The sequence below is a fragment of the Dermacentor silvarum genome, chromosome 1 (assembly GCF_013339745.2).
Source record: "Dermacentor silvarum isolate Dsil-2018 chromosome 1, BIME_Dsil_1.4, whole genome shotgun sequence".
Taxonomy (NCBI): Eukaryota; Metazoa; Arthropoda; class Arachnida; order Ixodida; family Ixodidae; genus Dermacentor; species Dermacentor silvarum.
The window spans coordinates 316,393,266-316,415,310 of record NC_051154.1 but is presented as its reverse complement, the minus strand read 5'-3'; the positions used below and the strand labels follow the sequence as shown (position 1 = coordinate 316,415,310).

The window sequence follows — 22,045 nt, the reverse complement described above, 5'->3', positions numbered from 1 at the left end:
GTCGAACTCGCACCCCTGCACAGAACATACTTTCTCTGGAGGCCGACGAAAGCTTTGGGTGTAGAAGAGTGCTGGTCCCACCCCCGTAGGCGAAGCTCCTAGGCCAGTGCAATCGAACGAAAACAGCTAAAGTAAACAATTGTCTAGCTGTCGCAGCTCACGACTTTTGACTGGCTAGATTAAGGACCGATGAAACTACACGCGCCAACAAATTCAGGCAAACGTTGACTAGCAAAACAACACAACATGTGAGGGGGGGGGGGGGGGCGTATTCTAACGGATGAACTTTACGAGCTCGCCTTTTTGCACACTTCAACTGCTGCATCGCATTGCAAGTTATAGCAGCACGGCTATGTCAGCTGGTATGCCCCCCAGGTAAACGGGAATCGCGTCACGAGCGCCAGTTTCTCCCCTGGTGCTTGGTAGGCCATGCTTCTGCAAAAAAAAAAAAAAAAACTTGAAAAAATTAAGCCTTCTGGTAGGGCAACGGTTTCGCTGATGCGCGAGGGCGAGACGGCCATCCCGCTTGTATACAATGCGCTCGATGATTGTACGATTTTCTGCCAGAGGAAGCTAGCACGAGTTTACTTTGCTGCTACAGTCTGCTTATTGTAACAACTGTCATTTTCAGCCTCATTTTTTGTTGTTGTAATGACCATTTCCTATTGTGTGTTATTCGTTTATTGAATAAACGCCAGCAGCGCATCTGTGTTTGCTAAAAATTTGCCCTATTCAGTTATGATACATGAGCCAGCATAGCGGCTCATAGCGCGTGGCTACGGCGTTTCGGCAGGACAATAACAGGCAGGAAAATGGGCTTTATTTGCAATTTTTAGCAACATTTGTACAGCAAGAGATACAATTCACAAAACAATATTGCAGACCTTAGTATCTCGCATCTACAGTACAAACTGCACATTCTATAGGCGCATGTATACATAAAGCTTTCAATTTCTAAATATCAAAAGTCATGATTTTTTACCATGCACGAGACAATCCTACGAATACAAATCGTTTGTCGCAACATTTATCTGTCATTACGCATGCAAAAAATAGTATAATTAAAAGAGACCGGTTGAAATACTGAACACAGCGCATTCCGCATACCCAAACACAGACGAGGTGGAGTTGTGGGTGCTGGAGCTGTGGTCTGGAAAAAAAAGTGGAAGTAATAAGTTTTTTGCTTACCGCACAATGCAATGGCAGGAACAAATTTCATCACTCTCTCCGCAAAACAGTGCTGTCCATTCAAATACGTCAACTCTTAATATATCTTGTTGTGGGAAAAGTGTTAAAAATATGGCACCAGAATTTAACAATCCAAATTATTATTTTAACTGCTACTATATTGATGTCACAAGTTTGGTAAAGCTGCTTTCTCAACAGCTTTCTGAAAACACTGATACGTTTCTTACAGCTAAATTATCTTGATCCCTGAATTTATTATTCACTTGTCGAGAAGACACTGGTGGATTAGTTCGTTCCGCCTTTCTGTTTACTGCTTGTCTTCCTAGATCTGCAAAATGTCTATTACTAGAAGATCTTCCAAAAGTTGTAAGCCACTGGTCAACGGTGTATGAGGATTTCCTACTCCAGTAGAATTTGTTACAATGTAGTATTGTACGTAGCAATACTTTGCGGGAACATCGGAGCGCGTGGCTTGCTAAGCGCCGACGTAGGCACCTTCGCACGCATTGCATGCCAGCGCGACTTGACACGAATGTAAATTTGCTCGTTCTGAAGAAAATTTGCTCGTCTGCTTAGTTCTCCATTAACAACTGCAAACATGCAAAATCGCTAATAAATATTCAATAGAACAGACAAGCAGGCGTTTTAAATGCGTAAAGATTTCTATGGTTACCCAACGACGACACGTGTCCGAACGTCCGCCCATCCTCCGCGTAAGACGATCGCTTTCAAGATGGAGCCAGCTGTGGAAGAAGACGAACGCGCGGGCAGTGGCACGAGCACGAGGGTCAGTACGGAAACGCTGGCATGATCAGCTGCATCGGAGCCAGCTGTGGAAGAAGCAGTGGCACGAGCGCGTCTCTGTGACCACGTGACTGTGCAATCAGGCACGCACTAGGCACACCTTTAGTAAGCCAGAACTGTGGAGCAGCAATGGCTTCGGATTGGAAGATCATCATCACACGTGGCGCCACCACCTGCAGTAATTTGCTTGCCTCATCAGTTCAGATTGCGCCGCTTTCTGCAGCAGTTCGTGGCGCCAAGGCCACCGCAGCCGCTGAGTAGTACTAGGATTACCAGCAGTGTTGAGTGTGAGCCCTCAACACCACGTCGTTACTACGAAATGATTACGCATCATTCAGATAACTCCCTGAGGGGAGGATTCTACGTAAATTTTTATTTCGCTTATTTATTAATTTTTTGGCGAAAAATTCACCCGGCGGGCGCCGTAGCAGAACGCGAAGCAGCGCTTGCAGTGGTTTCTGCCCTAGCGCTGCGCTTGTTCAATTGGTTTCCGCACCTTGTGAAGCTCTAGGCAACTTGCAATGTCTAACCAAGAACAGGCAAGCACAATGTTCTCTAACTTAACCCCCTAGTTTGTGCAGCAAGCCTTCAAACATATTCAGCAAAGATAAATTATCAATTTTTTTTAGTCCATAGAGCGAACAGCAATCGCCGAGATATAACGAAACGCAATTTCCGTCAGCGGGTTAGCTAGCACTCACTCGACTCGGGAGCTGCTGTCGATAGGCAGCTTCAATGTATTTACGCAGCACAGAGAAATATACCGCGTACGGAATACCCTTCCTTCCGTCTTATAGCTGTTTTGATAAGGTTAACGGCTATTCGCTACATAACTGCATAAAAAGCGTGCTTACCGTTAATTCCCTTGGAAGCGGAAAAAAGGGGCCCGGCTGTACCTTCCAATGTTGGCTCAACACAGAGCCACGCAATACATATTGTGGCCTTTCTTCTGTTTTTGAAACATCATAGGAGCACTGGCCGATACACAAACGAAATGTTGCAGCGCACAGTAGAAGGCAAAGGCGTGCACATGCGCAGAGGTGAAGAGAGCGGTAGGAGCTGACGAACGGAATGGCAGTCATAGTTACAAGAGCGAAAGCGCCGCCTGTTCGCGCAACAAATGAAGCGTCTAAATAAAGATATAGCATGACAAAAAAGGAAATAGCCAGAAACCTATTTTATTTCTACAAATAATTGCATCACGTTACTTTATTGCTATGTAGGTTGAAAAGATAGAGCCACATATGCAAATGTTACTGAATTTTCCTTTGGCTACCAATGTCATGGCGACGCTTTATTGCCAATGCCGAAACTAGCTGCATTTTTGGTTAGCAGCGCGACGATCTACATGGAAACGAGAGAGAAGGGACAGGAAAGAGCGCTTATGCGCTCTTGTCACGCTTATGCAGGCAGGTCAACTGCTATCCCAAGGAGAAAAACTTCTGCAGAACCAACCATAATAACCGCTTTGTCACGTGTGCTGTAGGTGTTGTTTACAACATTCCCCTTTCCTGCGGCTGCGAATATTTTGGTCAGACGGGACGCTGTCTCAATAAACGATTAAAGGAGCACAATAATCATGTTTTCAACTCCGTTTCAGGTCATCTCGGTATTCATTGCAGAGACCATGGTTGCAATCCGTTGTTCGATAGCACACAAATTATCAGTCGCAATAAAAACAAACATACTAGAGAAATCATTGAAGCGCTTGAAATTCACAAATCTGGGGAGTGCTGTGTCAGTGCCCCTTCATTGTCACTGTGCGATAAAGAAGTGAAATATTTAACCACATGATTTGCATATTGTTTGTTGGAAGCTGAGTCCTGAACACGTGCCACCTTTCTGTTCTTTCTATTGTGCCTTAGCGTGGTATTTAAACCTTGGTTATGTGCGCAATAAAATTGTTGTAAGCCAGCGCTCTTTCCTGTCCCTTCTCTCTCGTTTCCATGTAGATCGTCGCGCTGCTAACCAAATATGCAACTTTACAAACACGCCCGTTCAGCCACCCTTCCGAAACTAGCCCCACGGTCCAACCCCTGATAGCGGCGTCGACGCCCAGCCCCTTCTTATGATGGCGCTGGAAAAAAAGTTGTTCTGGCACACATTGACAAAGAAAAATAGAGCTGTCTTTTGTTTTGTCGTCACGCGTATATAAAATTGATTAGCAATATTATTTTCCTTGAAGTAATCTAACAATGTCTTGTTTTAAATAAAAATACGTTTTTTTTCTTTCCCAATTTTGTTCACTCCTTACACAGTCGTGCTTCAATCGCTGCTCCCATAACCACCCTTGCTGATGTCGGTGACAATTTGTTCTGAACCGCTTTTCGCCCGAAGCTTCGTGACCTATTTGGATCGAACTTGGCGAGAACACAGCGCACGTGAAGCAATCAACAGCTCACGGCGCACTCTGTCCCCGTCACAGATCGCTTTCACGATAGGGACCGCTCGGTGGCTTGCGCGCGCGCCATACGCAGCCGCCGACGGAGTAGAGCGCTAAAAGCGTACATTTTCTGCAAATCTGCTAAAAACGTACATTTTCGCCAATAAACGCTTATAATCATATCGATCATGAGAAATATCGGCTCAAATGGCAACTTCGGCTCTAGTGAGCATCAATCATGGAAAACGGAGAGTCCACCGGGCAGTGCCGTATGGGGCAGACGTATAGATTAGCCGTCGTTCCTGTAGGCCGCAAGCTTCTGCGTGTGCAAATACATGAACCGCACTATGCATTACTTGTTCTTTTCTGTTGGCAATTGCGACCACGCCGTCGTTCATAAAGAAAAACAGTATATGGTAAACACGTTTGCTTGTTAAACAAGAAGTCCCAACCACGCACTTAGTTTTATGTGACAAAAACGTGCTTTATTTGAGGCAGCAATACGACTTTCATGCAATAATATGACAACAGAGCAGGTGGCTTCTAGCGCCGCCGCGTGCTCTGACGCGACACGTCATGCGAAGTGTCACATGATCATTCATATACACGTCTGATTGCTGCAACGAGGGGTGGTGCTGCACTCTTTACCTTGCGTGTGCATTGGCTTGCAGCATCCGTACTGGAAATATGAGTTCGCCGCGCAAGAAGTCGACGCCGGAACTTGTTCAGGACTTCGATCTCGACTATCTCGTGTCCGTCTTTGCAAGCAACGTCTTCACTTCCAATGCTACCGATCCTGAAAAGGTAAGCAAGAAAACTCGCTGTCAACCTTGATATAGCACACTCGCGATATTACGATCTGGTCAGATTGTATCAGATCACGGGGAAAAAAAAACGGCGCGCAAGCAGGACGGTTCAAGCAAGCAGGAACCTATAGACCTACGTGTTCTCGTTGTTCCATCAGTGCGGTACGTTTGTCCTTTTCTTCGTGATAAAAGATCCCTTATACTAGGCGCTCATGAGAATGGCACTGCCTGCAGATTACCTGCAACGGTAGAGTGTTTGAAAATATTTCGAACGCACCCTTGTCCCTAGCGTCAACGGCCTGAGAGGTAAAATTGAAAGCGTGTTTCAACGTCTACGCGGAGCCTCTAAGGCTGCGACTGCCGGCGGCAATGCATTTGTGCAGCTTAGAGTAGCACGACTAGTTCAGTGGTTAAGAAGCTCAAAACGAAGCCAGCCGAGACTGGGGAGTGTTTATGGGTGTTGGAGCATTCCGATTTCTTCTATCGACCCGGCTGCTGTAGCATAAGTCCCAACCACGCACTTAGTTTTAGGTGACAAAAACGGGATTTATTTCAGGCAGCAATACGACTTTCATGCAATAACTTGGCATAAGTCGCGGTCCGTCTATGGTATACGTCCTGGGCACAGTGCTGTCGGAATAAATTTTTAAAGGTCAAAACAAACAAAAATCTGAGTTTTGTGCCCATAGGAAGTCACTGTGTGGCGCCGATATGCAGACGTGGCCCTTCCCTGTGATGTCTGAACACACGCTAAAGAACTTGCACACGCTAAATTTAACACTGAATCGTTAGTTAAGAAATCATTCTTTGGTACATTGGGCCCATTTTAATTTTTCTCTCTACTGCACAACTTCTTCCAAAATATTATTCGAGAAAAATTGATGTAGATGGCTTGCATTTACTTCATCATGGCCACCATCTTAGGGTATACCTGTCTTGCTGCCACGTTTCTTGTTTACGCAGCTTCTCGACGTGCTAGTATGCTAGTACGTCGAGAAGCTGCGTAAACATGGAACCTGGCCGCATGACAGGTGCGTCTTGCACCAAGCGACAAATGTATAAGTGATAACCTGGTGAAAAACGGTCACCATGAAAACGCAAAACGATGTACTCGTGATACGGTTCACGTAAGTCATTGTGACCGCTATATCCAGGTACTGGCACGGTAAAATGGCTCTGTGACGTCACATGCAAACTATGTATTAAATTTGAGTTTTGCCTTGTATGTTCCTTCTTTTTTGCAACGCAGAATTGCGTTACGCTACTGAATTGCTTATCAGCGCTTATTCACGAACTGAAGGATTGTGTACCCGTGTCTACCCGCGTTTCTGCCATACAGGCACACCAACTACTTATTGCAGTCATTAACGTTAGAATACGTGAATTCCCAAATACCATTTCCTGAATAAAAATTAGCCAATGGTGTTATTTTTCTCATTCTGTTTTATTTTATTTTCAGATTATTTGTATATATATATATATATATATATATATATATATATATTGGGCGTTTGAAAATGTTTTCATGGTAACATTGCATTGTATATCCTCTGCTAGGCATCATTACGGCAATCGTTCTTGTTTGATATGTTATATTTATTCGCCTTTTTACTATCCGCATAAATTGTCTTGTAATCTGCTTTGTGTCTGCAGGCTATGTTTTGATTTACGGCTTCAATATCGTCTATGTATAGTTTCTGCGATGGCAGCCAGCTGCTGCCATCATAGACCCCCAGGCACACTCAAGTTGTTTGTAACAGCTTCTCGCAAGGGTGACCCCCGAAAGAGTGGCGCACCGACGGAGTGGGGGGGGGGGGGGTTCGGGGGTGCTAACCCCCCCCCCCCCGCCTGAGGCCGAGGTTAACTATCCCCTCCCCCCCCCCCCCATCCCACGCGTCCATCCCCACCAGTCCAACGTGTTCCTTCAGAGCTCTGTTCACATTGTCATTACAATTCAGGAGGTGGCTTGAGGTCGACTTATCCTCATTAACAAAAACACTCTATCACTGTCTTGTATTTATTCATTCACTCTTAAATTATTTTGAGTTAAACGCTGAAGAAATAGATATCGTCATTATTATTATAATTATTAGGCAATTTATTTGCTTTTGGATTCCTCTGGCTAAAGCAAGGAAATTATCTATTGTGCGAAGTGCTTGCTTCCCCCCCCCCCACCACAAAAATTCACGGCCCCCCTCCTCCCCCTGGCAGAGATCCTGGGTGCGCTACTGCCCCGAAAATTTCGTTGCCAATAAGCGAATCTGAAATCACGATTGATACTGTGTGCATCTTCAGAAACGATGAATTACGGTGTTGTTGCCAATGTTAGCAGCATAGTCACGCTGCCTAGCTGTAGTCTTATTACATAAAAAAAGAAAAAAAAAATGGAAAGAAAAATAAAGCAAGAACATGGCTGTTTCTGTGCATTTATTGCATAGACACTTTAACTCTGGCTTGTGTATCGAACTGATGTTCGGCTACTTACTTGAGGTATCTTGCTCCCTTCCTTTTCTGCGATCTGTGCGGCGCCTATGGCATGTTCACGTGCTACTATTTTAACGAATGTGCTGTTAATGTAGGTTTTTCCATTTTTTAGAATTCTGTGAGAAATTATGGCCCTGAGTAGGATTTCGTATAAAATATTCTTCGCTAATCTTTAGCACATTCAACAGATAATTTGAGGAGCCTAGAGAATTTAGGAAGTAAACTTCGATCTTCCGCGAATGTCTTGTTTCGAAGTTATGCTCAAGTGCGCCGAGCGAGAAGAATAAGGCAATCCAAGGGGCTCGATTTTTTTGTTAGTCGCAACCCCACCAACTGACTCATGAAGTGAGAGAAAGCGAAGGGCAACTTAATCGTTATGTTTAACTGAAGTTCACAAATGTTAACGTAAAGGGGGCGAATGAAAGTGGAAAAAAAAAACTTGCCTCAGGTGGGGGCTAAAACCCCGTCCTCCACATTACGCATGTGGCGCTTTACGAATTAAGCTACCACGGCAGAATCTTGCTATGGTGCAACCATTAGGTGATGTTTTAACGGTGTTTTCGAAAAACAAGTACATGAAATTGCAGCTGTTTGCAAGAGTTTCGTTAGCACATCTAAGCTCTGCGTGCTTTTGGTCTGTGCGTGATTGGCTTCATGGTTCGGACACATCCTATATCAAGCGCTAAATTTTCCACCGCATGAAATCTCGGTTCCACGCCTGAAGCCGTCGATTAAGCTCACCTCGTACATTGTCGGCCTTGGACGGTGTAGTAACCTAAGCTCTATTAGATTCGCCTGAACTTTCTGAACTGTAGTTCATGAGGGGGGGGGGGGGGGCGGGCTACCCTTCGCTATTCGTTTCACCAGTTCAGTATGGCCGCAACTGCATGTCGCCATTCGGTACCCCCCGTGCTGGCTTCATGCGTGGAACGAGCGGAGCAGAGCAGTTCTGGGCTCGAGCAGAGTGGGCTGTGCCGGTCTGTACGAGCAAGATAGGGCATTGCATAGGCGGGAACTAAAGTTACCGAAGTTCAATCAATTGAGGTTGAAGCGAATAGAACTTTACGCACTTTACCATCTTATGATTGCTATAGCGCACACATCGTAACTCCGAATGTGTCAGGACAGAGTGCGCCGCTCCGAGTAATGGGTTGCTGGTGAAAACTAAAAGCCCAGCGAAATCTATAGGGCGAAGGCTAGATACACAACGTAAGCTCTGTCGCTCGCCTCGTTCTTCTCGTCGCACTGTTAAGCCCGGCCGACATGGAGCGAACTTTCACGGCGAACTTCGCGTGGCCCGCACCAGTGCGGCGGAATGCCAGCGTGCCGCCGCCGTGCTGCACCCGCATGCGGCGAAAAACCGGTGACCGCCGCCACCGCGATTTCAGTGTTGCCAGAAACAGCGTGATTCCATTCCCAGTAAAATGCAGTAAAAAAGTTTTTTATCTGCAGCTGAACCATTATTCTGCAACTGAACCATATTGGTCGCGCCTGGACAGCTGTGATCAGTCGATCATTGTAGGTGATGAGTGCAGCTTTTGTCGCCATGTTAGCTGGAGGCTCTCTGGCTGGCTAGCCGATTCAAATGCGGCGGCAGGAAGTCGGACGCAACCGCGCCCTGATTAGTCCGCGCTGACGGCCTACATTCGCCGCTTCCGGCGAGCGGTTGACCGCCTGCGAACATATCTAGCGCGCCTTGATCGACGGCCAACAGCCGCGGGGCCAACGGCCGCCGGCAGCCGGGTGGAAGCCGCGCGCGGCCGTTCGCCAGTTTTTTGCAAGAAAATCGCTCCATGTGGGTCGGGCTTTAGTTTTAGTCATCAGTCCGCACCAAGTATCCCAGTTTTCTTTCTTCCACTTCACCAATAGCAACTGTGCCGATAGCGATGCATATCCTTCAAGCGCGCGGATGACCTGCGTTATCAACGAGCGTCCTGGCGACGGCTAAAGGCAGATAACTGAGATCAAAGGAAGACTAAGTATATAGGGCACGAGCCATCATGCGCAGTGATCATCGCTCTCAGGCGCTGCGTTTTCCGATATCCACCTTTTTGTACAATGGAGCGGCCCGCCTTTGTTCGCTGTTCTACTATATCGGCACGAGGCGAAGGCGGTGCGTGAAATAATTTCAGCGAACATTATCACTAGGGCGGAAACGGCATGTGCCAGTGTCCCATTGGTTGACCTATCGCCTAAAGAAAATGTTTTCTTGCAAGTGAACCTGAGAGTGGTTTTGGTTAGAGAGAAAAGACAGTCGGCTGCAATAAATCAGTTCTTCTGTGTTCTTTAAACATGTCTTGTGCGCTGCAGTGTTTTTCGAGACCGATAAACAAACACGACCGCCAGCTTCGTTACACGAGAGCCGTTTTCTTAGGATGTATTAGCGCACCGGTTTGATGCCTCAATACGCTATAGATGGTTTCTGTCTTTTTTTTTCTCAAGGTTCGCATTTTTGACGACATCCAACAGAAGTGCGTGGAACTTTTTAACAAGGACTACATAGTAAAGGTATGCACTTTTTTGTATGTGAATGACTTGCTAGAAGTAGCAGTCAATCCCTCTGCTATATCGTGTGCCGATGGCACTGTTATATTCGTCACGACTCTCCAGTTGAAGCCGTTGGAATTGCCAATAATGAACTTTCCCTCGTTACTCAGTGGTTATCGCCACATAAACTTGCTCTCAACGCAAGAAATACAGAATTCAAAGCTTTCAACTACCCTTCGAAGGTACCGACGGAGGTTCTATATATTCCCACTAGATGTTATTGGCAACACGTTCCAACGCGTAAGCACTATTCAATACCTGGGCGTTGAATTCGACGAGTCGTTTCACTGGAAACCTCATATTGATAAGCTTTGCAGAAAAACTAAGAAGAGCCAGTTATGTTCTGCTAAAGTGTCGAAATTATTAATGCGAAAGTGTCAAATAGGCCCATTGAGCGAAAAAGACGACGTCTGTTCTCTATAGCTGCGAAACATTAAATAAAATGAAATTGCCATTGGCGGCGACGCCTCGTCACGAGCGCGCCTGGAGGGAGCAGAGCGGGCGAAAGGAAACGTGTGCTCTGGCGCTAGCGCGCCAGGTGTTAAGTGTGGGGAGAGTGCATCGCCGCGACGCCACGTCACCCTCGATTTCGGAATCCGGCGCGCAGGCCTTATCTATCTCCCGCTCTCTCTCTGTCACCCCCACTGTGCTTAGCTGCTGCGTGCGCCTGCCGTCCTTGGTGGCCGCTGCTGCTTCCTCGGTTTCCCGTCGCGCAGGACATTGGTGGCATGCGGTAGTTGGTCCTGCACGCTGCTGCTACTTGCTGGCTCGGGCAGCACGTACCGCTATGGTACATTACTCGCAGCTCAAAACTCGAGCGACCGCTCATCGGCCTTCTGGACATTAATGCTTTCGCATTCACAACTAATAAGTGCTTCGGTGTCCTTAGATTTTTTTGTATAAAAAGCCTCCGAATAATTTTTCAGCTTGTTCCACAGTCATCTGTCGTACTGTGTTACATCTGGAAGTGATACTAATAGCTCATACATTGAGCTAGTTATAAAACTTAAAAAATAGGGGGCCATTTTACGACTTCTTCATATTCCAATACCACTCCAGTGTTTCACCAACTAAATATTTTATCATTTGCCTCATTAGTATATCATAAAACTCTTGTAATGATTCGTAGCATTGTGACCCACTGTCAAATTTATGCGACACACTTTGCTGAATCAGGATGGAATATACGCAGTGGCGTAAAAATGCTTTGCCAAGTTCTAAAAATGAGCAATATATATGGTAAGAATAATTTCAAGTTGTGGCGTAGTCGAATGAAACGTTCCGCCCACAGAAATAAAATCCGCAGCAACTTGGAGATCATTAAAACTGCTTTAATGTGAGAGCAACACTTGGCTCAGTGTGTGACCCCGCCGTCATCAGAAAGCCACGGCAGAAAAACGGCGCAAAAATTACGTCTGCTGAGGATTCGATCTGCCCCACCGCCGTTGCTACCGATCCTTATAGCCGAGCGCGCTAACCACTGCGCCACCGTTGAATTTTGCCACTGCTACAACAGGCGACACAGATGAATATTTTCGAGACTGTGCACGTGGTTGAGCTCTGCCTGGCGGGCGATCCTCTAGATGGAGCGTGATAGGGGTGGCGCCACTGTCGGCGCTATGGAGTCTTCATTGTCCGCAGTTGAATCCCTCGCGTCTACACCAGGCGAAACAGCCAAGCGTGGCCAGTTCGCTGCCGACCAAGTACGAGACCGTCTCAACGCAGCGAAACAACCTTCACCACCCAAGTCACCGACGAGTAGACACACGAGCGACATTACTCAGCGACAAGTAATGCTCTCGCATTTGCACATCATAAGAATTGATTAGGTGCCCCCATAGCTTTTATTTGGTTTACTTGTGAGTGATCTATGTCGGTTTACTGCTTCCTATACATATTGCATTGTAAAAAGTATTTGTGTTGTATTCCTTACCTTATCTTATGGAAAGTACCTGCTTAGTGTTAAGTACGTACGTGTATACAGGATGTCCCAACTATCATGCACGAAGATTTTAAGTTATGCAAATGCCACGTAGCTGGACATAACCGAAGTAATGTTGTTTGCCGTCGCTGGGATATACTGAGATTATTTTTTGCATTCAGCCGAATTGCATAAATATTCCTAATTAATCAAATTCTCAAATATTTTAATTAGATGAAAAGTGTCAGTGAGAAAATTGTAGAGCTACATGAGAAACTGCCGATAAAGCTTTCTGTTGCTCCACACGTGCTACATAAGTGTTTTTCCAAGCGTCAAAGAAGCCCGCTAATACACGCAAAGTGCCTCGCGCGGCCAGTCGTGCGGTCTTTTGTGTTATTGTACACATTTTCTTGAAGATAAACCATTCAACAAATCAAAAGTTCACAACAACAGAATGCCATTTTAGAACGTTAGCGCTGGCACCATTACTCCTTTCTAAATTTCTTGCACACGATATACGTGGATTGTTCAATAAAGACAGACTGATGCTCTTAAATCTTTCTTTTTTGAAATTATCGACCAGTACTTATATTTCATTCTTTTTGGCACACAGTAAGGGAAATGCATGCGTCCCACGATTTCTACCAAGCCTAGATGACATGAGTCGAGCCATATAGTGACACCTACTTAAACTTCGCCTCCAATGCCTTAATTACACCTTGTACAATGTCAAAACATCTTTTAATGTGAGATACATAAACAAGTCTGAGATTGCCGCATCTGCAATGTAGGATGGGTAGGGGGATCGTGGCAATGCTAATGATAACTAACGAAAACAACAAAGGAGATGCTTTGAAATGAAACAAGGCATGGAACAAGGCGTAGTTATATTGGAGGCAAATTTTAAGTATAGGTGTCAAAAGATAGCTTCACTTATGTTATCTGTAGGCTTGGTAGAAACTGCGGAACGGGTGCGTGCATTTTATTTACTGGGGATATTATCCAAAAGATGATAATAATAATAATAATAATAATAATAATAATAATAATAATAATAATAATAATAATAATAATAATAATAATAATAATAATAATCTTCAGAAATGAGGATTTCAGACCATCCATGCCTCTCTATTGAACAGCATTCATCCTCAGATTATCTTAGATGTTAAAGCAGGCTTTTCTTTCGTTGAAACGATCACACCAAAATATAATTCAAATATCTTGCGCCAGTCATGTTTCAGCAAGCGCCATCCGTCATCTTCCCTACCGCATAGCAAAGCGAAACTGTCGCTGAAGAGCACACGCGCAGGCGCTGCTTTCGTCTTTAGTATTATAGTAGTGTGCTTCCACTACTGTGCGCTATCACTGGCATAGTGGTATCCGAGTTAACGCCAGCGAAATCTAGGACTGTTTCAGAAATGAGAGTAAAAAGAATGAGTGAAATAAAGTTTTATACGCATGCGACAGTGGCCGACGTAGTATATTTCGCGTGGCATTTGTTGTTAGCATCTAAAAGTGTCACTTGATATCTCGTTCCCTTGAGTCTGGTTGCTTACTGTAACGTGTATACAATAGTTGCCCAAACTGCTGTAATATTTCCTTCGTGAAGCGAATTCGTTTAAGTTTGGCCTCAAGGACCACACTAGTTTACGTACATAATTTTTCGAATGTCTGTTTAGCCAATGACTGCACCTACTTTAAATAAGCAGGCGCCACTCTTTTATTATAATGCAGTTTGAGTTTTTCCATTCATTTCTTGCTTTATTAAGGAAAAACGCTTAAAGAACAAAATGCACTCTGCCAGGAAAGAATATATTTTAATATTGCAGTTAGAACAAGGATCCGCTTAGCATTGTATCCAAAAGATGTCGCTGCTACAGCATGCAACATTATGTTGCATCGAATTGTGCGTTTTTTTTTCCGTAGATTCCTTCGGACGTCAATTATTTAGGTTTTTGGTGTTACGCTCTCGGGTACACGCGTTGCACGTCTCCAGGTTGCGCGGGGCTCCACCCGCGCAATTTGTATGTACAGTTGATATACAGGTAATTAGGTATATAAAATAATAGTCCCTGAGGCAAACCGCGGCTTACCGATTGGTGCGTCCGAGGACCGCTGAGGTACTGCACGCAACTCGAAAAAAAAAAACGAAAACAAGAGCCAGCATACTTTATTTACCTGCAAAAAATTGTTGGACAACTTTCTACTTTATTGCAACGTCCAAGTTGACTCTTTTCTTCACACTTGCAGCGGCTATCGGTTGCGGAAAATGAACTCACGAATAGGCACTCAACCCACACGACGACGACGCAAAAAATGGGAAAGAAGGAATGTTGACGTTCGAGGTAGCACGCGCGCTACCCGAACAGCTCGACAAGGTTCAACTGACTGCACGCACGACCCACACGGCTCAACTGACTGCACATTCTCTTCTCCACCTCCAGGTGCCAGAAGACCTCAAAGCGCACAAAGAACTGCACTTTGAGGTCTTCGGCGTGGCGCCGCGTGCGATATATCGAACGTGCCGGTGAACGGGCGTTCTATATACGCGTGCACCAGCCCTATACATTTGCATGGGATTTTCAAGGGCTGTTCAATATACACAATAATTCGTTTTATGTGGGTTTGATATATCCGGGTTCCACAGCATACAGTGAAGCCTTTAAGTACAATAGACGCCAGAAACACAATGTCAATGCGAGAATTAAGCAGTACCCAAGAACGCGAACGATAGAAAACGCGCACTGAATTGTTGCAAATGACTAATTGATTTCGGTCACGGCTTCATTCCTGTCTCACTGTTACTTGGTGGGTGCATCTCTGAACTTCTGCTACTTTAAAACAATATTTTAATTTGACTGTGCTGGAATGAAACTGCTGCCTTCTATACAGATCGTATTTCCTTCAGTTTCCGAGTTCCTTGAAGAATCGCGAAATTCAACATGAAGAGACTAGGAAATTAATGGACTTTTTAGATTAGTTCTCCACTTCTCTATGATATATCGTACAAGACCGTGGTCACATCTGATGTACCAAGGCAGCACGGTAGGCCCCTTGCATTAGTGCGAATAGTGCTCTTATCATAGTCAAACCGGTTTTCTTTCCGGCTAACGAGAAGTATGGACCGATTCCGAAGGTAGTGAAGTATAAAAAACATTCAGGCAGAACTAAACTACAATGACTATCCAAGTATGCGAATAGCATTTTTACATGAAAATGAATTTACTAATGGTTATTGTCATTGTGCAAAAATGCAAAAACGTTCGTGTACTTAGATTTAGGTGCACGTTAAAGAACCTAAAGTAGTCAGAATTCTATCGTATTCCCCTACGACGGCGTGCCTTAAAATCAACTTATGGTTTAGGGGCGTAAAAACCGAGGATATAACTTCCCACCCCAATCCATTTCGAAAATCACACGCGATTGCTTCCTGAAAGTGTGCTCATTTGTAAGGTACTGCTGATATTGTGTGACAATGCCAACGTTTTTAAACAAGCTGCATTCGATTGTAAATCTTTTTCTCCTGCACAGGTGATAGACAACGATCGTGGGAAGCTGAGCGCCACTTATCCCAACAAGATAGTGTCCCTGGCACTTCCGGCTGATAACAGCAACAGTAATGATGGCGACGGGCAAGTTATATACGTCACATTTTTCAATTTATCTCCGACCCTCCGGGGAGTCCGAGAGGCTGCGGTTTCTGGCCCTGAAAGCGAGGTCGGCGGCATTGAATACCGGCCTGGGCCGGCGGTCCGCTTCCGGCCGTGGAAGGTAAAAGTGGTAGTGTGGAATTTAGGTCGTTTTAGGAACTTCAAGAATGTCAATCCTGATCTCTCCCCACTATGATGGCCCTCGTGGCACACATTACTGTTTCACATCGTAGAACTGCAATTTCTTGCGTTTGTTTTTTGCGTATAAGCACGAACAGAACGTCTGCTCTTTTTATTATTAAAGGTTTATTCACGAGAAATTGACATCATGGGTGATACAGGCTGCGTTTTTTGCGTTAGTCAAGTAGTTCAGCAATGATAGGATGGGGGCTCAACACGGAAAATCCTTGCGTTTGCTTGTGAGCGCCTTTTATGAAGTAGCCATTAAGGTGTTTGTGCTGTACTTTGTTTAAAAACCAAATCTCGATTAGGGAAGCAGTTGTGATTCTCAAGGAAGTCAACTCCCGTGTAAGGTACCTTGTTGATGCAAGGGCGAGATCGACTATCGAAATAATGGAAGAGGTGCATGAATTGCCGCGCGTCACCTACTTTGACCTCTCTGTCAATTTTTGTTTTATGGTGGATGTTGATTTCAGACTACTATGTAGTGCACTAAGGAGTGCAATCAGGTGTACGCCGTACTATTGTGCGTAGCTTCCCTTTTCCATGCCCCCCCCCCCCCGTTGTTGCTGGTTTCGCCCCATGATTATCCGCTCGATCGTGTCTCGCTCATTCCAGGAATGGCCATCAACGCCGCACTCACAAACTTCGGATGCACATGCAGAAGTCACGAGTGGCCAGGGCACGCACACGCTTTGTCGTTCCCGTCATATTATACGACGGAAAGGTAAATGCTCGCATGTGCACAATGGCTGTGCCGTGAAGCACGCGATGTGCTTCACGCTATGTGCATGCTAATGGAGCTTTTTTGCGTAAAGCGCTCCGCTATCACCCAGTGAACGCTGTAATTGCTATTTGCTCCGTCCAGAATTGAATACTCAAGAGTAGCACTTGCGAACATCAGATCCTGCGTCCTATTTTTTGAAAGATATATTAGCCCAGGTTTCGCTTACATTGGCACAAAGTGTTTTTCTTGGATGACACTTGGCTACACCTAATGTATTATGGAAATAATCGGTAAATATTTGCTGAATTCTCTATTGTACCGCTGAGAAACGTGTCTTAAAATGGACGATGGTGGCGGATAATAGAGGTTAAATAACTTTGTCTGGCTATAGTTTTTAATTACTTCGTTTTGGATATTTCAGGGCCGCTACGCAATAAAAGTATTAGCGAATCATTTCTTCCCGATGCGTTCCGACTTTAGACGCGTGTTTTTGGCTGTTAGAGCTATGAACAATGAGAGCTGGTCAAGCAAGCTTTTAGGTCGACGTTTCAAGCGCTAAAGACCACAGATCCTAGAGCAATTTACAAGTTCGAAACTGCACGATAACTTGCACGTGTACACTTATCCAATTCGGTGTTGAAAAGTGTATATTTGAGCTTTTTTAACTCTTCAAATTTGTGTTAGAATCTTATGTCTGATTGCTACTTTTCTTTCCCCGCAGCATATATGCAGGTCTGCAACGCTTTCTGGAGGAATTGAGATCTATACACGAACACTGGCGGATTATCTCTGTGGTATGCATTCAGTTTTCAAGCATGCTCATCTGTTGCCGTATAAATGCGTATTTCAACCAATACTGTTAGTTCGGACTGTTAAATTTTGATGTGAGAGCGGAGTCTGTTTGCGATAAGTGATCAAGCTTCAAAATGCCAAAATTTAGAGCGGCAATGTTACTATGACAAATGACTCCTACTGTTAAAAAAAAGGTAGTAATGGGCGTATTACTAAATATACCCCCCGTGAATACCACTTGACTAGCTGTTCACTATCTTCGATAATTCAGTTGTACTAAGTGGTACCTTTACCATGAAGTTACTATGTGTCACTGACGAGTTAGTGAAAGGTACAACCTATAGTCTCACCCGTGGTGTATTATGCTGTGTAGTGGAGGTCTTAATGCGATGTTTAGACAGACTAATAGTTTCTATCATAATGTTGGATTATTAGTTATGTGCTGAGCCCCAAGGTCGCTCTTAGAAACGTGTCACGTGTAGAATCCAGATCATTGTATTGTATAATGCGTTGTTCCCCTTTGACGTTTGTTCCTTTCTGTAGAGGGCAGTTTATTTCGCGCAACCTAATGTTCCTGTCATGACTCTTACTTGCCGTGAATTGATGAAGTTACAAATTGTGACGAAACGGTCTGGCAATACGTTTGTCGTGTTTCCTTTTTTCTGCATACATGTTTATAATACTTTAACAACATAAGTGACCTAATTTGTGGCAATGGAAGCGCCTCTTGTAAAGAAAAATCCCCCACTAACGTGATTTGCTAGCAAATGCCACCATAGCTGTGCCATTACTACCTATGGTTCATAAAGTGACTACCTGTGCTGGTCGTATGCACTACTTATTCGGGCAGTAAATGAAACTACTCCTCGGTTACTATCTTTACTAGAATCTTAGTTAATTTTATGAAAAGCAGTTACTAGCTTGTTAGTAATTGACGCGACTTCGTTTTCTAAGAGTTTAGAATAAATCTCGGCAAGTTAGGCTATTTGTATCGCTTTACGTTATTGCGTGGTATAGCTGAGGCTGCGAGTGAAGTTAGTTATGTATATGAACTTGACATAAAACTTTTTTAACGCGAAAGCTTTAAGAGCCCCGTGCCGCACAAAATCCGGCGTCGGCCAACGGCGTGGGATGCGGGTGGCGGAAAAAATCCCCAACTACCCCGACTGCACAGGCCCTCCATTTGGTGCAAGGTTTTGGTGAACAAAAATTGAAATTCTTACAGTGAACTCCGTCGGGAAAATTTACCATTCCGCGTCGCATTCGCCGTCGGACTGTTTACCTATCGGCGTCGGATTGTAATTTGAATGTGTGAGAAAACCTAATTCTGCTACAAGGAAACTCAAACACAAAACCCTTTTCCAGCATTTGTACCAGACCTACAGCCGTGCGTGGTGTTGCGAACGGGTCGCGATAACGCGAAGCTTAAGCGTCCTCCAATTTTCAATTCTGTCTCTTTTTGTTGCGCAGGTCCTTCACGCTGCCGATTTTCACAATTTTGCGCTTCCTTGGGCCTAGGTAAGATAACGTTCGTGTTGTCACTTTTATCTGGCTGTGCAAATGCATGGCGGCAGTTTTTCAATGATGTGTTCAGATGGTTATTAAATCTACAAATGATAATAAGGCAGTTACTCTTAAATAGCGTTGATCGAGCGCGCATTCAGACTACGCTGATTTGTGCAACACAGCAAATGATACAGCGTGGCGACTGCACATGCCTTTTCTTTATTGCTGCCGTCATGGAGCCGCATACTGGCCCCCGATACAGTGTTGTCCATATCATTGTTGTTTCCGCTGTATGCAGCTGTGACGGTAGCATGTGAACATAAATTAATTCATATTGTACATTAAGCCTTCACTTGCAAACGTGTTTTCGTATTAGAAGAGACAGATTTTACTCTGCTCTACATATTTTAAGCTACGGCTCACTCGAATACTAGTCGGAAATGACCCAGCTGCAATATTTGACCCGTGTAATGGCGGGCTGAATCACTTAACTCTAATGATGGGCTAACTCATACTCTCGTGATCTACCAGGACTACTAAGAAATCACCAGGTAAAGTTGGACTGCTCGATATATCCAACTATTTTTGTCTGATTACCATCAAGGTTAAGGTATTTCCGACTCACTTCCCCCCCCCCCTCCTTTTTTTTCCATGGCGTGAGCAAAAGTATTGCGATTGTACGCAGCAGTAGATAAACGAAATTGAGAAAATTGCTGCAAAACATGATTGCGTGAACCGAATACCATCAATTGGCCTGGAAACGAAAGTATTACTGGGTACATATACATATATCAATGAAATGCAACTAAAAAGCGTGGGCACCATGCATATCCGTAAAGTGTGCGCTTCAAATCAGTAAATCTGAAGGATACAAGCCCACTTATAAAGTGCACGTTTGACACGAAACAGGGTAGATGCCTTACTACACCAACACTGCATAAAACCCGCAAGTTTATTTTTTCGCCGGATGCCCTTAACCTACCGTTAGTTACTGATGAGCAAGCGATCCTATCTGCGCGTCGACTCATCAGTTAGGAGACATGTACGCTTGTACTTAAATTTAAAACATCATCGACAGCAATAGCGTGTTATTATCAGTAATATGAAAAAGGGGAACAGCGCTGTGCAATGATGCTAGACGTACATTGCTGCATTCTACTTCAATCCTCCTGTCGTTCAGACGTAAGGTAGATATTTGTTTTCGCAGGCTTCGTCATCCTACTTAAAATGCATCTTGATGTGACAAAACGGTCGATGCGCTGGTGGGGCCACTTGAAGCTTGCAATTTACCATTCGTAACTTTGTACTGTTTCAGCTGAATGCCCGACGGACAGCAGCAGTGAAGCTACTCAGGAGCTAATCCCCGAATCTCCAGAGTACATAGGCAAGTAGGCGCTGGTGTAGTTTTATGATTCTAGACACACATACATGCCGATTGCATCGAGTGCATTCGGCTGCATCTTCATTCCCCAGGTATTCGTCGTGAAATATTGCGTATGTCAGCCTCACCTAATTTTTAATCTTGACTGTTCTAAACTCCGCTTGAAAAGCCGGATCATTACAGACAGAGGATATTCATAAACGTTGTGAGTTGGAAAATTATATCTGGAAACTAGCGGCTTTTGTTTGTGACAAGTTGGCGTACTTAGTTATATTTATAGATTCCTACAGCACCCTATTGGGCATTGTTGTAAGAAGGAAGTAAAGAAACAAGTAGATTAAAAATACCCACAATGTGAAACACTGCGGGTGATCGCAACAGTAGCACTATACTGCAAACAAACAAGACGCGAAAATTAATTCAACGATTGTCAGCATTCCAAAGAGATTATCTTAGCAATAAAGAAATAGACGGAGGTGCAATAACAATTTATTCCGGTAAGAAGTTCGTCATGTACCTAAATACACGCAAAGTGCCTAGTCGCGCCGAAATTTCGCGTGTATTCGCGGGCTTCTTTCACGCTCGAAAAACTTTTCTGAAGCACGTATTCAGCAACAGAAAGCTGTATCAGGAGTTTTTCATGTTTCTCAACAATTTTCTCATTAACACTTTTCATGTAATTATAATATTTGAGAAGTTGATTATTTAAGACTAATTATGTAATCAGGCGGAATGTTTCTCAACATGTTTCATGTTTCTCAAGAATTTTCTCATTAACACTTTTCATGTAATTATAATATTTGAGAAGTTGATTATTTAAGACTAATTATGTAATCAGGCGGAATGAAAAAAAAGTAATCTGAATATCTTCAAGCGACGGCAAACATTACCTTGGCTCTGTCCAGGTACGTGGCATTTGTATATCTTCATATCTTGGTGCCTGATGGTTGGGACACCCTGTATATTTTACGCATGTTGCATCGGCTGATTTTTGGCCCCTTGACAACCACGTTGCATCCTTGACAACTTGTAAATTATCCACTCGTTGCACCATGTGTTCGGTGCTCTTAGGCCAGAACTGGCCTTTGGGCCGCGAAAACTCAATAATAAATCAATCTAACGTTACGGGAAATACACTTAGCAAGATCAATGATATACACAAGGAAAAGCAGCGGTCCAAAAACGGATTCCTGCGGAACGCCAGACAAGTATTCAACATAGGAATACAATTCACCTTTAAGTACCACACGCTGCCATCTGTAACGTAGATAAGCATGAAGCCTTACCAAAATATTATTAGGAATTTTAAGGCCGGAATGGTTTTGCAACAGCAGTGTTTGCGAGACCGAGATGAATGCGTTGCTGTAAGTCTAAAAAGGTACAATCCGTCTGGCTATATACCAGAGTTAATAAAGTCGGCTATTCCATGGGTAAATTCTACTAGTAGCGTGTTGCAGGAAAAGTTTGGTATTAAGCCCGGCTCCATAGGGCAAACGAAATTATCTCCGTTAAGACGACTCATCAGACTAGTGTATATAACATGCTCAAGTAATCTGCAAGATACACAGGTAAAGGAAATAGATCTAGAGGCCGGTGTTTGGTTTTTGTCTTTATTCTTGTGTGTGTAATAGAGACAACGTCCCTATATCGTAATGCGTCATAATGATGACGCA

The 22,045-nt window shown here is 44.2% G+C and overlaps 1 protein-coding gene across 1 annotated transcript in view; it reads left to right on the top strand.

Moving 5' to 3' along the window:
* Positions 1-4,701: 4,701 nt before the first annotated feature.
* Positions 4,702-22,045, top strand: part of LOC119442487 (myotubularin-related protein 14-like) — a 40,770-nt gene continuing 23,426 nt past the window's right edge. The window contains exons 1-8 of the mRNA XM_049661708.1: positions 4,702-4,791; positions 5,047-5,179; positions 10,108-10,173; positions 15,668-15,768; positions 16,585-16,693; positions 17,415-17,487; positions 18,956-19,003; positions 20,307-20,379. Coding sequence (XP_049517665.1) covers positions 5,063-5,179; positions 10,108-10,173; positions 15,668-15,768; positions 16,585-16,693; positions 17,415-17,487; positions 18,956-19,003; positions 20,307-20,379 — 587 coding nt within the window. The 5' untranslated portion in view covers positions 4,702-4,791; positions 5,047-5,062. The remainder of the gene's footprint in view (positions 4,792-5,046; positions 5,180-10,107; positions 10,174-15,667; positions 15,769-16,584; positions 16,694-17,414; positions 17,488-18,955; positions 19,004-20,306; positions 20,380-22,045) is intronic.